Source organism: Odontesthes bonariensis, chromosome 20 (assembly GCF_027942865.1).
Source record: "Odontesthes bonariensis isolate fOdoBon6 chromosome 20, fOdoBon6.hap1, whole genome shotgun sequence".
Taxonomy (NCBI): domain Eukaryota; kingdom Metazoa; phylum Chordata; class Actinopteri; order Atheriniformes; family Atherinopsidae; genus Odontesthes; species Odontesthes bonariensis.
Window position 1 is genome coordinate 16424391 of NC_134525.1, and position 21682 is coordinate 16446072.

Consider the following 21682-nt stretch of genomic DNA (forward strand, 5'->3'; position numbering starts at 1 on the left):
TGAGCTGCATAGCTCACGTTGCTGGCAAATTTATGAAAAGATGAAAGCTCCAAAGAACGCTGCAGCGCTACTCTGATGGCTGTGGATGCGTGGTTGCATTTCTGCTGGAAATAGATGTATCTGCTTCCAGTTCGTCAGTCAAAGTTTGGTGAGGTCAGTGTAGAACGATCGTTTGCTTTACACAACATGCTCACTGTCTGAAAAGCTCTTCTGAGGATATACGGACATTTGCAGCTACAAACACCATTTACCAACTCCAAACACACATTTAGAGTACATGTACAGCCCACACACAGCTGCACCTACTGTCCTGTAGCCCCTTAACCACCTGTGTGCCTGTTTACGCACTGCTTCATTCTCAGATAGTGAGAATGAAGTAGAAAGGAAGAGATTAATTCTCCGAAGTCAGGCTGACCAAACAACAGAGTGATTAATAACTCCCCTCCATTACCCCCTGCACACAGATGGGATGTCAGGTTGAAGGTTGATGGAACACGGCACTGCATGTGGTATCACACCCCATCATACAGATTAGCGTTTGGACTTTCAACAGCTCCCCCACCACCTTTACTTCACTGCATGGCGCGATTAGTATCTTTCAGGTATATTTCCACCTCTCTCAATGCCATTCGTCACCACAAGGTCCTGCTGAAGATTTCTTAAAAAAAATAAAACAGGTAGAGAGAGTCTTTTCAATTCAATTCAATTCATTTTTATTTATATAGCGCCAAATACAACAAATGTCATCTCAAGGCACTTAGATAATAAAGTCCAATTAAAGCCAATTGGAATTTAATTAATTGTAATCATAATTACAATATATTCTTATATATATTCTTTAACTCTGGTTTAGGATGATTTATGAACTGCTGGCACGTCCTTATTGTGCTGTGGTTTTAAAGTGTTTGCTTGAAGTCTCCAAAGTTGTCAGAACCAACCACACAAAAGGGGCCTCAACTTGAAAGTGAATGCTTTCTATTTCCGTTTATTTTCACTTAAGCGGACTCATTCTTTAACCTGTTCATTGCCGTGGCGAAAACACAACATTTGTGGGATCAAAGTAATTCAAAGCTCTGCAAAAGACTCGGTAAAACTCACAGTGGACAAGTCTTGTATGAAGTAGTTTTAATTTATGCACAGTAACACAAGCAAACATGTAAAACATGAACCAATGAGAAACTTAACAGTTGAACAGAAATATCTGATGAAGAAATTTCATTTTACGGTACACGGGTAGCACTCAAGTTAGGGTTTAGGAAAACAGCTTTTGCTGCATTCCCTGTACAGTTAATGCCATTAACATTCTGCTCTCACAAATGCATATTTAACTCAGAAGCCAAATGAATAGTCAACACTATCAAAATTCAAAAACAGTATTTTTTTTTCTTTTTTACAAAAAATATATAAAAAGTACTATGACGAAGACTTAAACCGATGCAGGCTGCTAAGAATACTCCCAGTTACTTGCCAGAAAGCACACATAAACCTTTTTTTTTTTCTCAAAAGAAAATGTTCTTTAAACACTTGAGACGTTGAATAAATGTAATTAGAAAAAATCCTACAGACATATGCTTCAAACTAAACTTCCTGTACAAAACACATATGCGCCTTTTAAAAGCAAAAGTAATGTTTGAAAACAATTTCACATCGACAGCTCATTCTATTCTAGCTGCTAGAGAAACATGAAGCAAAAGGAAACAAAAACATGGACAACCTTGACCACAGATTTCAAATATCTACATCCTGATTCCAGGACAAGGGGTGGATAATAATCCAGCTGGAGATTGCTGCAGCAGTAAATGACAAAAGCCACCAAGCATCACCGCTGCCTTTGTTTTTAGGATTTCCAAAGCCAGTCCAGCACCCAAGACCATCCAACAATGTCACTGGAACCCCGGAATGTGATCCATCATGCAAAATTAGACAAAACACCAGAGGAAACACGTCAGATGAAGTCATGCAAAGCGATTTGTGGTTATTTCCCAGCATTACAAATACAGGTTTATTTACAGGCATCACAGGAAAGTTGAAAGGGATCACATTTCCAACAGAATCTTAAAGTTCTTCTTTTTCCCTTTTTGTCCAAATTAGGAGATCAATCTGTCCATTTCTCAGTGAAGGTGAAGGCAAGATATGCCTCCAGCCATTGAACTTTCCAAGTGTACCCAAGGCACCTGAGAGAAAGTGGGCATTTCCCTCTGTTGGCAACGCTGTGTGTCTGTGTTTTCATTACATACCAGCTGCCATAAAGTCTCAGAGCGAGACAATCCCACGCATGGTGTCACGAATCTCAATACAAAGCACAAAGAAAAGAATATAGTCAAAATGGACGATAGGGTCAGGGTCTCCGCTGTGGCATGGAGTCTAGGGTCAATAGTCATCATAGGTGTTGAGGTCGGTGAAGTATGTATTGGTATAGGTTTTCCCGGCAAGGTGTGGGTTGAAGTACTTATTTCTTTCCTCCAGAAGCAGATTGTTTTTGTTGAAGGCCTGCAAATAAGAAATAGATGGAGAGAAGAAAGAAGAGTCAATATGGACTTGTTTGCAATACTTGACAGAAAAAAACAAAACAAAAAAAAAAAAGCGCAACACAAATCAATGGGAGGCTGCTCAGTGAATGAAACATACATTTCACAGAGCAAGGTCAAAGCACTGGCAAACAGGCTGGAAAAATGATAAGCCACCACAGGGCTAAATTATTTTGATGCGCATCCGAATGTCCACCTCTGTCATCTCTAATACCCAGCATCAGCAGTTTTTATGGCCCTTGAATTGTTGGTCCTCCAGGACAATCAAAGCTATAAAAATCGAAAAGAGAGTGACTTTTCTGTTAAACAATAAGGAAGAGCCATGGGGTCATCTTCTCTGTCCCTGCATGACGTGGTAAACATGGAACGAGCTTCAGATGTGCTGCTCAATACAACATCAGCAATTTGCCAAACAGATGCGTTCATATCCAGTCTGTTGTGGTTGAGAGTCTGATGGGAGTCCCTCGGGGCAGTGCAGTTGAACACTTGATGATGTTGCATTTGCAGCTGATGGATGTTTCCGACAGACACTGATAAGAAACAAGTGTGCTGAGGAAAGAACTCATATATTTTGCTGCACTCCCTATTATGTGATCTACACACAAAGGGAATGTAATCAGCTCTCCTGCAGTCCTGCAGGCAGTTATGTATTTCTGCAGGTGGCCCCATGGCTGCTTTTAAACAGCTGTGCTGCGATGCTTGTTAGCATCATCTACTTTGTCTTCTTTCCTTAAATGTTTTTAATTGGCTTAAGAATGATTGAGTTTGAGTTCTGTGTGCCTTTGATGAAATTTGCAATAACTTTAAAGTGCCGTGGGAGATAGAGAAGTAACAGAGGAATTTAAGAAACAAACATCACAATGAGTTCTCTTTCTTGTCTAATCAAATCAAACCGTCAATTAAAACACAACAAAACAAGAGGGACGAACATGAAAAATACATGCAAATGCAAGCAGTTGTTGGGAAAGAACAAAAAGGGAGGGATATACTGCCTTCTCACAAGCCGGCAGGGAGAAGGGAGGCAGCTGTGATGGAAAGATGAAAGGGTCTGAGCAGTGAAAGAGAAACTAGAGTTCATTACTACAACCTGCCACACACAGGAAGTGCCACAGGAAGTGGAAAGGCAGGGCACGTTGGGGATAAGGAAGTAGTGGTGGTTGGGATCAAAGAGTTGTTGGGGTTGGGGGTCAAGAGGCGGGATGTTGTAGAGGTCAGTGGTTAGTAGAAAATCTCCAGTCCACGCATAGACACCCCCATGTTAGCAGAGAGAGGCTGGTGCATGGCAGGGTCGTCCAGGGGCAAGAGTACCGACACATCTGGCTGCAGGGAGGAGAGTAATGGGCAAGAGTCATCCTCAACGAATTTCTATGGCCACATTCTGTCTCATAAGAAGCCTGGAAATAAGATAAACTGCTGGAAACATCCCAAGAATCCAGCATAAAAGATGTCATTGACACATTGTGCGGGATAGGAATGACTAATGTGTCATCAATATCAGAGTTTGAACCAAACACTCTGAAATATGGCATCAGGTGTACATCATTTTCTCCCGTAAACACTAAAAAAAGGCAAAATATGGTTTTGCAAACTTAATAGCTGAAAATTCACTGCAGCATAAGGTTGTTTAGGCTCTGTGATTGAGAGTTGGAGGCAGAACGTACTCTTGGAAAATTTGTCATTTGTCATGCAGCTCTGTTTGTATTTTTGCATGCACTGTCTGTAGTCATATCTGCCTCCATCTGTAACCGCACTAACTGAATTATGCCCAATACTTCTGACTCTAATCGCATGATAGATGAAACCTCCTCACACCTGCAGAAAAAAAATCCCACTCAGTGAAGTTTGCTCCGAGCAAAAGTTACGGTTTGCAATTTGACAGCTTTACAAAGCACATTCAACACTATGTAGGGACAAGAAATGGTGTCCAAATTTGTCTGGTTTGTCGAAATACAGTAAAATTTGCATAACTGTAATTCCATGGCCAGTATGATTTTCAGTTGTATACTATGATATACGATACTAGGATGGATGTAGTCAGTGGGATATAACTCATTGTTTTATGGGCTTCTGTTTGGAGGCAAAAATGTTTATTTTCCTTACACAAAAGGGAGGCGCTGGAAAGTGATAGCATACAAATGCCCATCTTAGGTACCATATATCTATTTCATTATGGAGATGGACCACCATATAAAGCTTTTGCACAAGTTCATTAAGACAGATCTGATCCTTAACGTCTGATCTTAATCCCTGGCATTCTAGCTTTTCCTCCTTTACTCTTCGTCACTTCTATTTTCCTGTACTGTCAAACTGTCCTCATTTAAAATTCTGACATCACTGCTCTGGTCCAGTGGTGGTCTTGTCTGTTACGCTTCGATCTCGTCAGTATGTTCCCTGTCTTTTTAAAACTTGCTTCTGTTCTGTCATTCTCCCTCCAGACTTACTCTCATGCAACCCACAGGGAGCTGTCTCCACCTCCCTCTGATGCCCAATAAGAAGTCTTCCACCCTCTACTTGTTCATCCCTTACTAAAGTCTAGACTCTGAGGGGTCCTGTTCTATCTCTTTCGTTAATCATGTCATAAAGCTTCATCTGACTCTGACCGTAATCTAATTTTTCGTACATCAACAAATTTTGTTCCATCCTTTCAATTGATCTCTCCTTATTGAGCTCACTGACGAGAAGACGTTAATTCAGCTCCATACATCATAATGGCTTGTGAGAAAGATATTGACTGATTCTTGCATGAGAGAAGCAGGTCCTTTCTGAATGGGAGTCTGCTGGTATGTTTCGGAGTCAACCCCGTGTGGTTGTAAGTTTTATTACACTTTATTGCACTTTAGCGGTGGCTTTACTTTCCAGAACCAGTGGCTAAGTCGAACTTTTATAAACACACTATGTTTTCATTTCAAAATGTGCCAAGATGAAGATTTCCAAATGACTGTTAATTTAAACCCCTCCCCCAAAAGAAGGAACTGTTCAACCATAGAACTCTTTCACTTATATAGCAGGTTCTTTTTTTTTCAACAATGTGACGCATCTTGATGACATTTCTCCTATCAACCAAAAGACTTGCTCTAACTAACTGTTGGGGAGAATGTAAAATCCTCCGACCCCACCTATTAGAACTGGGCAAGGTACCCCAACAAGAGATAAAACAAAAAATGCTGAGCTAACAGAAGACAGAAAGCTTTTGCTCCCAAAATGTTGTCCCTCGCCAACACATTCTTCATACAACATTACTTTACATCAGTTCATAGAGTTAAGGCTCATCTAAAAAAGGCTGATGACCTTCTATCTGAAAGCTGAAACTATACTCTTCATAGTTTTTTTCAGTTATAGTTGAATTTGGCAAAGTTTATACACTTGTTAGCCCAGTCATTGTTAGCCAAGCCAACCTTAAGTAACCCAAACAAAAATCTGCCTTCTATCGGCCTTTTAAGGTTCAAAATCCTTCCTGCTGTTCGAAAAGAATGAAAACTATGCTGCAAAAAGTTAGGTGAATATATTTAGAATATAATTCTGACAACAATGTCTGAAAGCAAGGACACGTGGTTTTAAAGATCCCTTTTTATTCTGCTACAGTTAATATTCTAAGCTGTATATCAGCAGTGTTGAAGCATTCATTTGCAAGCAAAACAAAGACATGCTGCTTTCTAATGTTCTCTCTTACAAAAAAATGCTTTATCCACACATTTAAAGGAATGGCACTGTCAGAAACTGTAAACTGTGAAACCTTCTTTCTTTCAACTCTTTAGTTCTGTCAGTGTCTTTGCAAATTTAGGAACAGCTAATCAAAAGTAATATCTTAAAAAAAAAAGCAATATATAACAAGGCAATTTTTTTTTACCTTTGTACCTTTTTTCATTGCCTCTGTTGCCACTTTTCAGGGTAGAAATTGCACAGGGTGTTAAAGAGGTTTAAACCCCTTTCATACAGAGCATGTGGATCGCTTAGAAAAAAAAAAGAGCGGGAGCATAAACCGTCTGTGTACAAGCACTAGTCACCAGTCCAGCCTGGCACTGTATGCCAGATGTATCAGCAGAAAAGAGGCTGTTGTGCCACAAGAGTGGCTGAATCTCCTTCACTTGCTCTAATACATCAGACTGTCGGCACTTCAGGATGCCATTCTGACGCACGGAAGTGGTAAAGATAAAGAAATGTGCAGACACCAGGTCTCTTACCCACCCTCGCATCGATAAGTAATTGTATTAGTATGTTATGAGAAAGCAGTGTACAACCACTAACAAAGAACAAAGTCACACACTGAGACACACAGCAGAGGAGCACAGGAAGAGAGAATGAACGCACAACTGCCGATCTGTTACATGACTAGAGAATGTGACAGGAGGTGGTGTGGCAGTGAAAGTCATGTAGTAAGAAGTCTATTCAATCACTGCTGACACTGGAGGAAGAGGCGAGTCGTTGCTCCCCGACTCTGAGTGGGAGTGTGATGTCAGTTGATTAAGCCAAAGAGTAAAGAAATGTTGCGAACTGATGCTTTGCCACTACATGTGTGGACGTCTGTCAGGCATGACCTGTCGTGAACCCAGAAAAACTCGGTCTACAGACCTTGATGGCTTCCACAGTGTCGTATTTGTCCAGTTTGTTGATGTGGTTGGTGATGCTGGTGTTGAGCGGAGCGGGCGAGATCGGGTGGATGACGGTGGCGTCGTGCGACTGCTGCTGGTAGCGCTGGCAGTACGAATAGACCAGCAGGGTAACCAGGCAGCCCAGAATGGAGCTGCTTAGCCCCACAGCGATCATGTGGAAAAGGTTGAAGTCTGGAACAAGAAAGAGGGGAGGTGGGAATGAGAGGCTGGTAAACAATTCAAACACTAATTGAAGCAGCCATTCATATAACAATGGAGGGTTCTACAATGAGAAATTTGTTTGGTCCTAGGGTCTGTTTAACATTATCTGAGTGTAAAACACTGTTGCAATAATGATAGAAGTTCCTGTATTTTAATGCAGCATAATGCAGACATACTTCACAGGCAGGAACTCAGAATTATAAATTGTGCAACTTTTGACCTGCGTAAAGGTACCTCATTTAAAGGGGAACTCCGGGGCATTTGAAGCGCGTTTCCATTGCTAGAGGTTGTCAAATACTGATAGTAGGACATAGAGAGGTGCAAATCTGCGCTCCCTGTGTGGAGATCGCGCTGTTCGGACACCCTGTCATGCGAGGCTAATACGTGGTGGCTAAGGGGCAAGAGCTAAACCTTCCACGTAAAACAACAACTTGCACACTGCAGAAACGTCACACCACTTTATAAACCATCCAACAATAAAGTCACAAGCCTTACCATCAAAACCATATGCATGGTTCTCACATTACTGGCATGGGGACGTTACAAAACAACTTTATAAACAGCATGTCACTTACCACTTGTCGGTAGGCTCGCGCATGTGAAAGCCCAAAAGAGTCAATGGACGATACTCTCATAAACAAAACAATTATCTTCTCTAGAAAAACTGCGTTCAAGTATTTAAAACATTACAACAATATTACTGGGCATGTATTGTTGTAATGTTTTAAATACTTGAACGCAGTTTTTCTAGAGAAGATAATTGTTTTGTATATGGGATTATCGTCCATCGACTCTTTTGGGCTTTCACATGCGCGAGCCTACAACTACCCGGTGAGTGACATGCTGTTTATAAAGTTGTTTTGTAACGTCCCCATGCCAGTAATGTGAGAACCATGCATATGGTTTTGATGGTAAGGCTTGTGACTTTATTGTCGGATGGTTTATAAAGTGGTGTGACGTTTCTGCAGTGTGCAAGTTGTTGTTTTACGTGGAAGGGTTAGCTCTTGCCCCTTAGCCACCACGTATTAGCCTCGCATGACAGGGTGTCCGAACAGCGCGATCTCCACACAGGGAGCGCAGATTTGCACCTCTCTGTGTCCTACTATCAGTATTTGACAACCTCTAGCAATGGAAACGCGCTTCAAATGCCCCGGAGTTCCCCTTTAATCAAATCAAATCAAACTTTATTTATATAGCACCTTTCATACTAAAAAAGCAGCACAAAGTGCTTTACATAATAAAATCAATAATCAAATCAATTCATGCATAAACTCACACACAACATCACACCGACAACCACACTGCACACATACTACCCCCCCACCACCCCCAACATGAGCAACATCAATATCAACAACAATCAACATTAAAATCAACATTAAAATCAACATTAAAATCTGGCATGACGCTGAAGTGAGGAAACGGTATCTTGGGGATCTGTCCACACCGGGAGCCAGCCCACCAATGACCACAGAGGCCGCCACCACGGGGAACCGCCCAGATCAGGGCAGGCTGGCATCCACACCACAGCCAGGGCTACAGTGCAGGATCCCCCAGCCACCAGGGCGATCCCCACAGTAATGACCCCACAGACCGAGTGGGCATAGTACCCGGTGTGGAAGATCCCCATGAGGAAAAACACTGGATAAATAAGTGTATAATAAGTATAGAATAAAATAATTAAAAATAATAATAATAATAATAATAATAATAATAATAATAATAATAATAAATAAATAGATATTTTAAATAATGGATGAATACATAAAAGTAAACTAAAACAAAACAAACAAACAAACAAAAATTAAATAAACAAATAAAATAACATATAATGAATAAATAAATAAATGAAATAAAATTCAGCTGTAAGCTAAACTAAAATGCTTTATGAGATAAAAATTAACTGTGTACTTTCCTTGTTGGAGATTGAAAGTGTTTTGTGGAAAAGAATGCTGCATTTGTGTAAAAATCTATTGCAAGTTAAGAGCAAAGTACTACAGTGCATATGCTGCACTAAAAAGATTAACATTATCTCTTAACCCACTGAGGAAGTGTCTTTATCCTGTAGTTTCTCTAATGGCCAGCAGGAGGTGACTCTTAAAGAGTCAACAGAAAAAAATTGTTCTAGTTCTTTATTGATTTTTGACTCGAGCAAACATTTTTATAACAACTTCATGGCTTTAATCACTACTTTCATGTTTAATTTAACAGCACATCGTGCTCCTTTTTGTAAATTAGGGTCGGACTTTGGGTTAAATAGGCAATAAATCAGGGTATGCATTAGGATGGGGCATGTAGAGATTTACCAAGCTGCATCATTCTATTTTATACTGTGTTTAGCAAAGCGCCACAAAGTGGTACCAAATGACTGCGCCAGCAGGTGATTCAGCTCGGAAGATGACAGGTCAGAGGTTATATATGTCACAGAGAGCTCACAGAGGTGACAGCAAGGCACTGCTAACTTAAGCAGCCATGGCAACAGACAAACTACAGCATATCCACTTTGGGTCTTTTTGAGTCTTTTTGAGTCAGAGTCTTTGGACCAATGAGAATCCATGGTTAAGATCTCTGGATTATATTGTGTGATAGCTGAACCACGAACATGATCTGTTCGTGTCATGAATCAACATTATAAGCATCACCTGAATATTTCACCCAAGATGAGGAAAAGATAATGAATAACATATTCTAGAAATATAAAAGAAAATAAGTAAAATACCTTACGTTTGAGTGATTTAGCATTTCCATTTAAATTTATATGCTGTTGTGCAGTGTTGAAAAGCTTCTTTTAAATCTTGTTACAAATAATACTCAACATGTGTTATACCAAGTGTTACACTCCCCCATTCTCTGTCTCTTTCACACAAACTCACACATACAAACATAAATTACCTCCACAGTGTCTCTCCTCTTGACTGGAGCGTGCAATCGAGACTTCTGACAAAGAAGAAGAAACACCAAAAGGCAGCAGTATTAGAGCCAAAAAAATCCCTTAGAAATACACCTCCTGCTAGCATGACAAATTGTACTCCTGAAGGTGAGTGGGGAGATGAAAGCTGTACTCACTTCCAAACAGATAATCGTAAAAACTCCAAAAGCTAATCATGGCCGTGGCACCTGGAGTGGTTTATAAAAAGTATCAGTTCCCATTAAAAGGAAATGAAGTACAAGATGTTGTTAATGAACCTTAATGGACCACCTCTCCCATAAAATGAGATGGATGATAAGATAAAAAGGCAAATGGGTAATTCAGTAAAGATCTGCCAAGGTTTTCTTGAGTCCTCGCTAATTAAAACAGAAAGATTACAAATATGTGTTTCAATCAATTGTTTATTCTTTCGCATAATTAATTACCCTGCTGAGGTCTAATGATCATGGAATATGACAACATTACCGTTTGCAAAAATATAGCATGCTTTTACATTGCTTACAGTGTTCCCAGTCATACATTGCAAAGCAAAGGCGTCCTTTGTTAAAGGGAGGGTTTTTTAATGATCTCTGTTTAGCAGAGATGCAGAGATCAATACTTCTGTGTCTCGCATTACTAACTGTCAATAAGGAGATGCCTGTTGAGGCAGATGTCAATACTAATGGTGTGTGTGAGATAAGAATGCGAGTTTGCAGCAAATATCGAAGTTTAGCCTTTCACCGTGAGTAGATTTAGTTACTTTTTAAACTCGTCTTCCTTATTGTATGCAGCCATTTTACATTTATCAAAATCTGAAGACCCCAGTTTTGAATTTCTCTGTAATACCCAATTGCATTTGAGGTAATCAAGTGTTGTAACAAGAGGCTGTAATTGCCTACACTTAAACATAAAGGGTTAATCTGCACATGATCACTGTAAATTGCTCATGTGGCTTGTGAAAACTGAAAGCTTGCCATGGCATGGTTTATTTAACAGCATGTTTGCTTTTAACTTCCAGCTGGAGTCAGATTCTGCTGTTGTTGTTGATTTTTTTTTCTTTTTTCCCAATGGTTAATTATAGTTGTAACAGTGGCAGGGGGCATCTTACTGGTTTCTTCAAACTCAATTAGGATGCAAATTTCAACAGACCTCACTTCATGCCAACTGTATCTGAAGTCAAATTAAAATAAAACTAATTCTCAAGTAAGTGCAAAGTTTAGTTATTTTGATTACCTATTGTACTGGGCACTGATTCTAAAAAGAAAAGATTAAATGCTTTTCATTAAACAAATATATGAACTTTAAAATTGAGTTCCATTCATCTGCAAATCTACCAAACCTGAACAAAAAACCCTAAGCTACCAGGGATGAATACACACAACAAGCTCACTGAGACAGAAGTAATTGTACGTGCCATTTGGGTGAACACACACATATAAAAGCGAATGAATAGAAAAAGGTGTAATGTTTGTGAACAAACAATATCACCCCTAATAGTCTGTGTTTGTTACAAAATCTGTGAAACTGAAATGAGTGATTCTGTAAACAAACAAAATTCTTTTCATCTGTAATGATGACAGTTATGGTACAATATAATGTCTTTGTTACACACCGCTGTAACAACATGCTAAGTATAAACTATTTAGTCAATTATGTTAAGGGACTATGAAGGTAGGTTGTGGGCTGTATATAACGAATCCATGTGCAAAGTGCCAGTACAAATAATACGGCATTATTGACTTTCCAGTGTTAAAACAGTTAGAGCTCTGAGCTGAACTTGATTATGGTTGCTATGCAACAGATTGTTTGATTGCAGCCAATAACGTTTAACAGCTGATGTACAACATACCAATACCCCATCACATCCTGACCAGTCTTGCTTAGGCATAAAATGCACATCTTGATTAAGTTGCTGTATGATGCTAGAAAAACTGAACCCAATGGACTCTTACAAATATCTGGGGCATAATCAACACAGAGCAATGTTCCATAGCCCCTAATACCCCAAAACCAAAAACACATTTAGTGACAGCGGGAGACCATTAATGACTTATTACAGGCCTATTACATACATTTGACCTTAGTCAACACCATATTACGTGACAGAGGAACGTGATTTGTCAAAAATAGGATTCAGAATCACAGAAAGTAACAAGTGTCTCATTGTGTATCGTGATCCTATTTTAGAGAAACTGTATATGCATGACCACTATATCAAATGGTATTTGCATTATTTTCAATGTCAGGCTGCCAGAACTTCCATCTATTTTAAAGAATATAACTAAAAAGATCTAATGCCGAAACCTAACCAAAGGGGAACTGAAAACAAAACAAAAAAAAACACTGAATACATTAGAATCTGGTTACCGCTGTCGCCTCACAGCAAGAGGGTTCCTGGTTCGAATCCCTGCTGGGGCCTTTATGCGTGGGTTCTCTCCGGGTACTCTGGCTTTTTCTCACCGCCCAAAAAGGTTAGGTTCATTGTTAGACTCTAAATTGTCCCAAGGAGTGAATGTGAGTGTGGAAGCTTGTTTGTCTCGTTTGTCTCTGTGTGGCCCTGTGATGGACTGGCGACCTGTCCAAGGTGTACCCCGCCTCTCACTCAATGACAGCTGGGATAGGCGATAGCCCCCCCGCGACCCTGAGTTGGATTAAGCGGGCATCGAAAATGGATGGATGGACATTAAAATCCTATGAGAATGCACCTACTCCATACAAATAAATGGCCGTGCTGATTCTCAGTACATCTTTGTGCCATCAAATGCAAAAACTAGTGTATAAAAAGTATATTTAACCCTTCCACAGTGCAATTTTTTTTTTGTAATTTAGTGATTTTGTGTTTTTTTCTTATTTGGGGTGATTTATTTCATGCAGCTTGAGACAAAGCCAGCGAGTGGGTGTTTCTATAAGTTGACAACCCCAGTGAGCTGTGTTGTTCTTTATAAAATCAATAAAATCTTCTTATTTAAACGGGTTTAGCATCTTACTTGAAGTTAACTGTTCTGCATTTATATTTTTTGACGCTGTTACCCTGGCTTTCTTAATAAATCAAAAGAAGCACGCCCACACACACTATCTCCTTCAACATTAAAGATAGATTGTCATGGAAACACAGATATCGGAGAACAGAGGGAGAAAAAAAGTCTAACTTTGAGCATGTACAGGTACATGGAATACAGGAGCCATTTTTTTTCCGTTTGAGAATAAAATAAAATGTGCTGGTGGAAAAGCTTTATACATGGCCTGAGGTACTAGGACTCCTACTATCTTCTAATGTCTTCTAACAAATTCAGCAGTTGTAAAAAAGCTGCCCTTAAGTATAGCCCCTAAGTTCATGGTCCCATGTAATCAATAATCCTGCCACAGTCAGGAGTCCTTGTTCACAACACATCTAATCCAAACTATCTCCAAAGGCCTGCCCTGTCGCTAAACCTGATCTCTGCCACGAGACGCTTCCCTTAGAGGGATCAATAATGTATTTCATTATCACAGGATTCTTGGAAATGAACTGAATTACCGCTGTGGGCATATGGCGGTGGTGGGCGGTTCAGAGTGTGTGTGTGTGTGTGTGTGTGTGCAGGCTGAAACTTGTGTGTTCAGTCATGCACAAGTGCCCGCGACATGAATAAAGCTTGTGTGTGCTCTCATATTGTGTGACAGCGTGATCACCTGGTATAAAATTGGAATCAGGGGAGCAGGGCCTGGTCTCGCTGCTGTTTCCTGAGCACTGGTTTCCTGTGGGAAATAGAACATCGCAGTGACGCACGCGCAGCTGGGCGCCGCTGGAGTCGCAGTGGGACCACTCCGACCAGCTGGACCAGCTCTCTGGAAAGAGTAATGACAGCATATCTCACAGCACGTCATGTGTGCGAATGCGTGTGTGTGTGCATGCAGTGTTCTGTTTTCGTTTGTGTATATTAGTGATGCATGAATGGCCTCTGTGGGGCTGAGAAACTAAAGAAAATAAGCATGAACATGTAATGAATTGTTGAGCGTCGAGGCACAAAGCTGCTTCGAACTGAAGTGGGTGTGAGTGGTTGTGTGCTTATGTGTACCTGGACAGGCCTGTGTGTTGCATAGTGCCTCCTCAGTGTGGAGCCCAAGGCAGATGTCCCCTCCGTAAGCTGGTGGGGGGTTGTTGCAGCTACGCGTCCTCATGTAGTGTCCCCCTCCACACGTCACTGAGCACTTGGACCATGAAGACCAGCACGACCAACTGCCGTCAACTGAGATCAGGAAAATTGGGTTATTGTTTTTTTTTTTTCATTTATTGTTTAGACAGAAAACAATAAATGAAAAATTTTGCTATTTTGTACGGGAATAGTTTCTAAAAGCTATCATATTTCCATGGATTTAGTTTCCAGATCATTTCAACAGACAATTCCCTCTGAACATCAAGAGGCTGGAAGTCATTCCAAGCCATTTCGAACAGCAAGGAGGGAGATATGAGCTGCTTTGAATAAATTTGAATGCATCTGTGAGAGTGAGTGTTATGATGTGCCAGAAAGTGCGCTTCATCTGGCTTTTACAGCAAATGCTTGACCTCCACAACGCATAGGTCTACACAGTCTCTCTGGTGATTAATGAAAATAAATGAAGCATCCTAAGGTTGTTGTTCCTCCCTATATGTGGTGACAAGTACCAATGACAGATGCTTAAGAGATGTGTATTTATGACAGCATTTGCACACATATACATCAACAAAATAAAAGGTACTAAAAGAAGCAGAAGAGGGAGAAATAAAAGAGGGGTAAAGGGAGAGTAAAAATTGGGCAATATTTCATATGGACCAGAGCAGAGGTAAATGTCCCACTGAAATCATCTGTTTAAAAACCTCACCTCATTGTGGCTGAGAGAAATTCCCTTTAAGACTCCTTTTAAAGACCTAAAAATGGCTGGCGGCACTAAACAGGTAATTGGAGTTGCCAATGTTTTTTGTCATTTCTGTGTAATTTCTCTATCATAGAGTGACTCCGAAGTCGATTCTCGGCACCCGATGAAGGATTGTCTCATCTCAGGCGCAAATGCAATAAAATCATAGGTTCATTTGTTTCCGGACCTGACGGATGGAAGGCACAACACATTTTTTCTACTTCTCCTTCATAGCGCATTTAAGAAAGCACCTGATTAGCTACAGGTAGATTACAAATGGTCGACTGGCCCTGTCTGCCTGCTTAAAAACAATGTCTCACTTTCAGAAGAGTGTTAATTGAGTACGCATTAGTATTCATTGCTACTCGGGCTGGGTTGAGTCAGTTCCTTTGGGCGACAGGATTGCAGAGTTGTTCATCAACACACTGTAACTGTGGTATTATTATAGTCAACATCCTAGAATAAGTGTACAACATCCATTACCATAGTAATGTAGCACGGGAAACTCTGATGCTCTTAGATTCATCCAAAGTCTTTTCTTTTTAAACTAGCAGGTGATGACAGCTTACCTTATCAGCGACAATACTCCAGCAGCTGGGAAGCTGAATGGAGCACTTTCACTGCGCAAATTAACGGGCTGTAAGAATGGTATTGATGGCTGCTCACTATCGTGTCTATTCCATTTGCTTACAGCCTGGAAGCGGTTATGAAGACAGAGTGTGGGTGCTGTAGATGGCGTGCAAATCCGGGCTTCCAATAAGATGCCAACGCTTTTCTCCAGGGGGCTTGATTAATAATCACCTGAGATGACGTCCTGCGTGCTTTTTTGGCCCCCATCTTGGATACCAGGTTGGCTTTGTGCCAAACTAAGTGTTGGATTTCCATTTCGACAGCTTACTTCACTTGTCAGAGTGTTCTCTTAATTAGAAAGCTTCCTCATGTTGTCTTTTGCCAGACAAGAGTTGAAAATGTATTGTCTCAGGGCTTTTCACAACAGAATAAAGCCTCCCATAGCTGGCAGTGTAATTACCCAGCAATGTAATTACATACTAGAGTGCCACAGGGACTCTCTTTGATTCTTGGTCTAAATTGAGGTCTTCGTCACACCTCTTATCTGCAACTGATTTCTTTTGTGGGTTCACATGATTTGGTAAGTCATTTGTCAGTGTAATTCTTTATCCATTAATCAAAAAGAAAAAGATCATGTAGCTTAAATATAGTGCAGAGTTAAGTGCATTTATCAGAGTGATAAGAGATCTGGCCAAGGTAGTTACTCCTGAGCCCTGACGAATAAAACTCTGTGAAGTTTAATGACTAAAACTGTGTGTATACACAAAGACAGAAATGTGCATACTCATTCTTTTCACCAGATTTATGAAGCCGTCCTTCCAAATGTTTATTTTTTAAATTTTTTGGACAATTACCAATCAGGGTAAAATTTTACCCATTTGCACAAGCTTAATTTCCACATCCATTCTTAGCCATTAATGAATGAGGACACTCCCCTAAAAATTTTTTTTCATATAGAGGGTGTCCACACCCCAGGGTTATTTTAAAACAGCTTGCACCTGTCATGTCCATGGGGTTTTTGCCATGTTTTTAGTTGCTGTTTAGTTCTTAGTTTTGCCATGTTTTAGTTTCCCCTCATGCCTTAGTTTTCTAGCCCAGGTCCGGTATTTAGTTTAGCCATGTTTTCCCCATAGTTTCTGTTGCTTTGCCATCACCTTCATTCACTTCACCTGTTTTTCCCCTCAGCTGCACTCACTCACCTATCACTCAGTCAGTATTTAGTTTCCAGGTTTCCTCATTGTTTTTGCCAGATCCTACCTATCAATATCCTTCATGCCACGACCCCGAATTCAAGTTAAGTATTTATCCATGCCATGTCAAGTCTTTTGTTTTGTTTTTGCCTCAATTATATTCCAGTATTTATTCCACAGTTTAAGTTCTTTGATATCCGGCTCAGCCGCGCCTTTTGTTTGAACTTTTGTTTTTGTGAAATAAACCCTGTTTGCTTTCTACATCTCTGAGTCCGCATCCGTGTCCTACCACCCCACCCAAACCTGACAGCACCTTGAGAATTTGGAGCAAATTTGAAATGTTCAGTCACTTTCTTTACTGATCTAATTTTCAAAATTCTACCTGTAAAGTCGCATGACTGGCTAACATCTACCAAAAGACGCATGCTGTTTCCCATCAAATACAAAAACATTTCAGTTACACAGATTAAAAATGAGAGATCTGGAGTATCTAACTTTGTCAAAATATTGTACAGTAATGATTTTTACAAAAAATATAACATACCAGACATACAAAGTCTACTTTTATGAACTTGTTGAGTTTTTGCTAATGGTTATAATTCAACTTAATATTTTTTAGTATTCATCCTTTATCCATCTGGGCCCTGGTCATTGACATTGTTTTTATCTCTGTGTGTCTTCCGCTCATTGTTACAATTTTGATTTTCAAGCATTATCTGTATACTTTATATGTGTGCACGTCTCACCTGGACACGGGGTTATGTTACACTCCTGATAATCCTGTGCTGGGCCCAGGCAGGCCTGACCTCCGTATCGGGGCTCTGGGTTACTGCAGGTTCTCTTTCTGCTCCGGATTCCCCGACTGCAGTCTCTGCTACACTGAGACCAGGAACCCCAGGATGACCAGCCACCGTTCACCGTGTGGCCCGAGATTCTCCCCAAACGAAGCACTTCACCTGTTAGGCAAAGACAATTGACAAGACTGAAAATGAGACTCTTGTTAAATTAATTGGACGGTTTCTCACATGAGCATTTTCTTGAAGACTAAGATAACATTCCTTGGGTTTTTCTAAAAAAAAAAAAAGGATGACCTCCACTTCTGGCAGCACTATGTGCAGTTGTTTTAATGAGCAAAAATAGGTCAATGGAACAATAAAAGCTCCTGATAAGTCTGATAAGAGCAGGAGGGCCTATCTCTTGTCTTGTTTTTAAACTAGTTTGTTTTGAAAAGCAATTTAACAGACTCATAGAAATTGTAAATATCAACTTTAATTAGTTCAATAAACTATATCTACAATCATATTAAAGTATGCAGTAAATCAAAAGGCACAGGTTGATTCAGTCATTTAAGACTGTGGCTTCTGTTCTACAGAGGTAAGGTACACTTTCTCATAGGTAACGACAAGTTGTGGTTATTTAGCCCTTTAGCCTGGACTTTAGGGACCATTTGGATGACTGCACCACCACTACTCCTTGACCCTTAAAAGAAAAGGTACACATTACCTCTGCAAAATGGAGGAGTACGGCCAAGGGGAGGAATTGGAATTGAGTCTTTGTTTATTTGCTGAACCATTACCACAGTTCTTAGGATAGAAATCTCAGCCTGTTAGTTGGAATACTGTCTGATTTTAGACATATAGCTATTCATGGTATCTGCCAGGAGTTTTACGACTTTCCCTCACGATGTTGACATGCTTCCCCTAGAAAACAAGTACCTTAAATACCAATGTAATTCTTTGTTTTTAAGCGTTAATCAGCTAACGTTAGCTTGCTAATAAGCTTTTCAAAGCTGCAGAGGCTGGCCTCATTTGTTCACTTATGCTTCTCGACATTTCCAGAGATGGATTCAGTGAGAGCTGAGCGTGTCCTATCAACATGCTCACTCAAAAAACAGCATCAGCCGCCTAATCTACGTACTCTCATCTGGAATGAGTGGAATGGTGAAATCCTAATGAAATCTGAGACCGTAATTTCTATTAAACTGTAATTACTGCATGCATTAATCAGCCCTGTGGAAATGTGCCTGGTGTTAAGAGACAGAGAGCAGAATGAGCAGGGAGAGAATGCTTCTGGCCTTTTGTGAATGAAAAGTGGGAACCCATTTGGTTGAGTGAGCGAAAATCGAGAACAGTGAAATTATCACTGCCAAAGCACTTTTCTGATTATTCACTCATTCAGTAAACTATGCTGTAATATTTTAGGTGTTTTCTAAGGTGCAGGTCCAAATTTTGCACCTCTGCTGCTTCTACCCAGATAAGAGAGGGGAATTAATTTAAGTGCTGTTGAAACAGACAGAAAAAGCATTGAACTGTGATGGCAACCCTTTTGTTTGATTTCCCTGTTAATCACCAGGTGACTTTTTACTACCACTATCTCTAGTGGTAGTCTCTATCTATTCTGCTCCCCGCTTCTCTTTATCCCTCTCTTCCTCTCAGCCTATCTTTGCCGTTATTAAGTTAATCCTGCCTTTTGTCTCACTTCCTCTCTCTGTCCTCCAGCCTGGCCTCGCTGCTTTGTCAGTGCGCGCTTTACACCGACAGTTATCACAGCCTGGCTACTTTGTATTCTCAGGGAGAGGACAGTGTGTTTACCCAGCGCAAATCCTCGACCTCTTCATAACTGCGGTCGACCTTGGCAGTGCACAGGGCAGCTCACCCTGGCATCAAGCTGCTGTGAGCACCGACAGGCCCGTTGAGGACTTCGGGACCTCGCTCTTTATTGATTCTGAACAGGCGGTGGCACAGACAGTCCTGACTGTCACTGTGACCCACAGTCTTTATCAAGCCCTCGGGGGCCTTTGAGACTAGACCACCGCAGTAAAGGTAATTGAGGGCTTTATCATCAAGCTTCCTTTATATGTTAGCAAACTCTGAAGACCCATGCACAAATACACATGCAAACACAATACAGGTATGCACAAATGCAAACATGGACTTTAATGAGCCTATGGCCATGATTAAATACACCACACTTTGCCCACTTTGCTTGCACAAGCTTTACCTTTCTGATGTTCTCTGCATATTATCTGTGCTGCCTCACAGGGGCTTCCCTCCCATTGCCAAAACAAACAGCATGGTGCTCTCCCTCTCAAATAGATAGCTACTGGATCTATTGATCCACAGAGGAGCCATACACAGCTGGAGAGAATAAATCCTCACTCTCTTGACGTACTTTCTTCAGCCAAAACTAAGAAGGACAGAGTGCAACATCCAGTAGTCCCCAAAGCAAAGAAACAAGGACATCAATAAAGCCCACCTCACTAGCGCAACCTCACACCCAGCTTAAAAGCAAAAAACACCAAACGAAGTTGTGTGTGTGTGTCAGAGAATATAAATGTGTGTGTGAAAAAGAGGAGAAGGGGTTTCTGAGAGGCCACACATACATGCAATGCTCTGCAATCTAATCTATTGTATCAGCAGCAGTAATGAACGTAAGAGAGAGCCTAAGACAAACATGGAGCTCTGCAAACCAACTTTGCTTTAAAAGCGACACAAGTGAGAGACAGAGTTGGAAAAAAACACTACCCAGGAGAGGAGAGATGTGCCTTCGAGTTTCATCAAAATATGAGTAAGAGCGGACCACACTGAGAGAAAAACAAGTGCCTCTTTCAGCCTGTCCTACATTCCGAACTGGACATTTATTCACCATTACATGTCCTCCCCTTTTACTCTCCCTCTGAGATCAGCAATGTCTCCCTGTGGACGGTTTCTCTCATTTTGTGCCTGTTACATCTTGTGACATAGTAAAATTACAGGTTCTGGTTGTTTACAGTCACACAACATGACAGTTTTTTTCCCTTTGCTGTTCTGAGGTCTGCCAGGCAATGGTCTACCCAGAAATCCTCCAGGGAGATATTCTCAAGATCCAATTAAATGTTTGTTGGAGTGCAATTAAAAACCCAACCATGAAGAGGATGAGGGATCTGTGCACATACACAGAAAAACAGAAGCATAAATAGTTCTGGACAGGAATACACTCATCGACTACCACTTTGAACATCTCTTTATGCGATCCAATCAACATTAGGGTGAGGGTCATATAAATAAAGGTGTACAGGAGTCCAGAACACCATTACAACATCAGTAATAAACATTAAATTCATTTATGACTATCACAACATCAGCAAAAACTGAACAAGTTAATAAAAGTAGACTATGGATTTTGTATTTGACAGGTCTTACTCATAAAGTACTATTATGTGTACATGGGTTACTGAATGTGCTGTTATTCACTGTTTTTGGAATTCACCCAAGCTGAATCCAAAGAAATTGTCATGCTTTCATATGAGGCACTAAAAGGCCTGTTCTACACCTCCATAGTGTAGGTTGAAACAATGCCTTCCTCGGTTTGATTACAAAAAGATTTGGCCTGAAGGGACTTTTCTTCACTGTCAGTTTGTCATATTTGGGCTTACAAGGATAAAAGTGCAATACTTCACTGACTACTAGTTGCTCACTTTGTGGTGTTTGCAGGATTTATTGTAAAAAGGGATTCCCAGAGGGTTATACTTCACAAACTGGTTGCATTTTGACCTCATTGATTTCAAATGTAGTTTGCATCCCTGCCAATATCCCATATGCAACATCTGAAGCCTGTGTAGAGCAACAATCTTTCAATGTAACATTACATTCACTTGGCTTCTTAAATCAGGGGCATTTGGGGTTCAGTATCTTGACAAAGGACTCCCTGACATGTGAATGAGGGAGGCGTGGGATCAAAGCAGCAACGTTCCAACCGCAAGATGGTCACTCTACCTTCTGAGTAACAGCCGCCACCAAGAACTGAACGGGTGCCATTCATTTA

The 21682-nt window shown here is 40.6% G+C and overlaps 1 protein-coding gene across 4 annotated transcripts in view; it reads right to left on the reverse strand.

Annotated features, from left to right (window-relative positions):
• Nucleotides 1–1108: 1108 nt before the first annotated feature.
• sema5a (sema domain, seven thrombospondin repeats (type 1 and type 1-like), transmembrane domain (TM) and short cytoplasmic domain, (semaphorin) 5A) overlaps nucleotides 1109–21682 on the reverse strand; it is a 141318-nt gene continuing 120744 nt past the window's right edge. For 3 of the 4 annotated variants that reach the window (XM_075452100.1, XM_075452101.1, XM_075452099.1), the window contains 6 exons: nucleotides 17626–17835; nucleotides 14303–14473; nucleotides 13917–14072; nucleotides 10232–10276; nucleotides 7098–7309; nucleotides 1109–2490 (listed from right to left, as the gene is read on the reverse strand). In XM_075452100.1, coding sequence (XP_075308215.1) covers nucleotides 2371–2490; nucleotides 7098–7309; nucleotides 10232–10276; nucleotides 13917–14072; nucleotides 14303–14473; nucleotides 17626–17835 — 914 coding nt within the window. In that variant the 3' untranslated portion in view covers nucleotides 1109–2370. Of the gene's footprint in view, nucleotides 2491–3615; nucleotides 3849–7097; nucleotides 7310–10231; nucleotides 10277–13916; nucleotides 14073–14302; nucleotides 14474–17625; nucleotides 17836–21682 lie in introns of all 4 variants that reach the window. The other variant, XR_012767694.1, reaches the window with a different exon arrangement.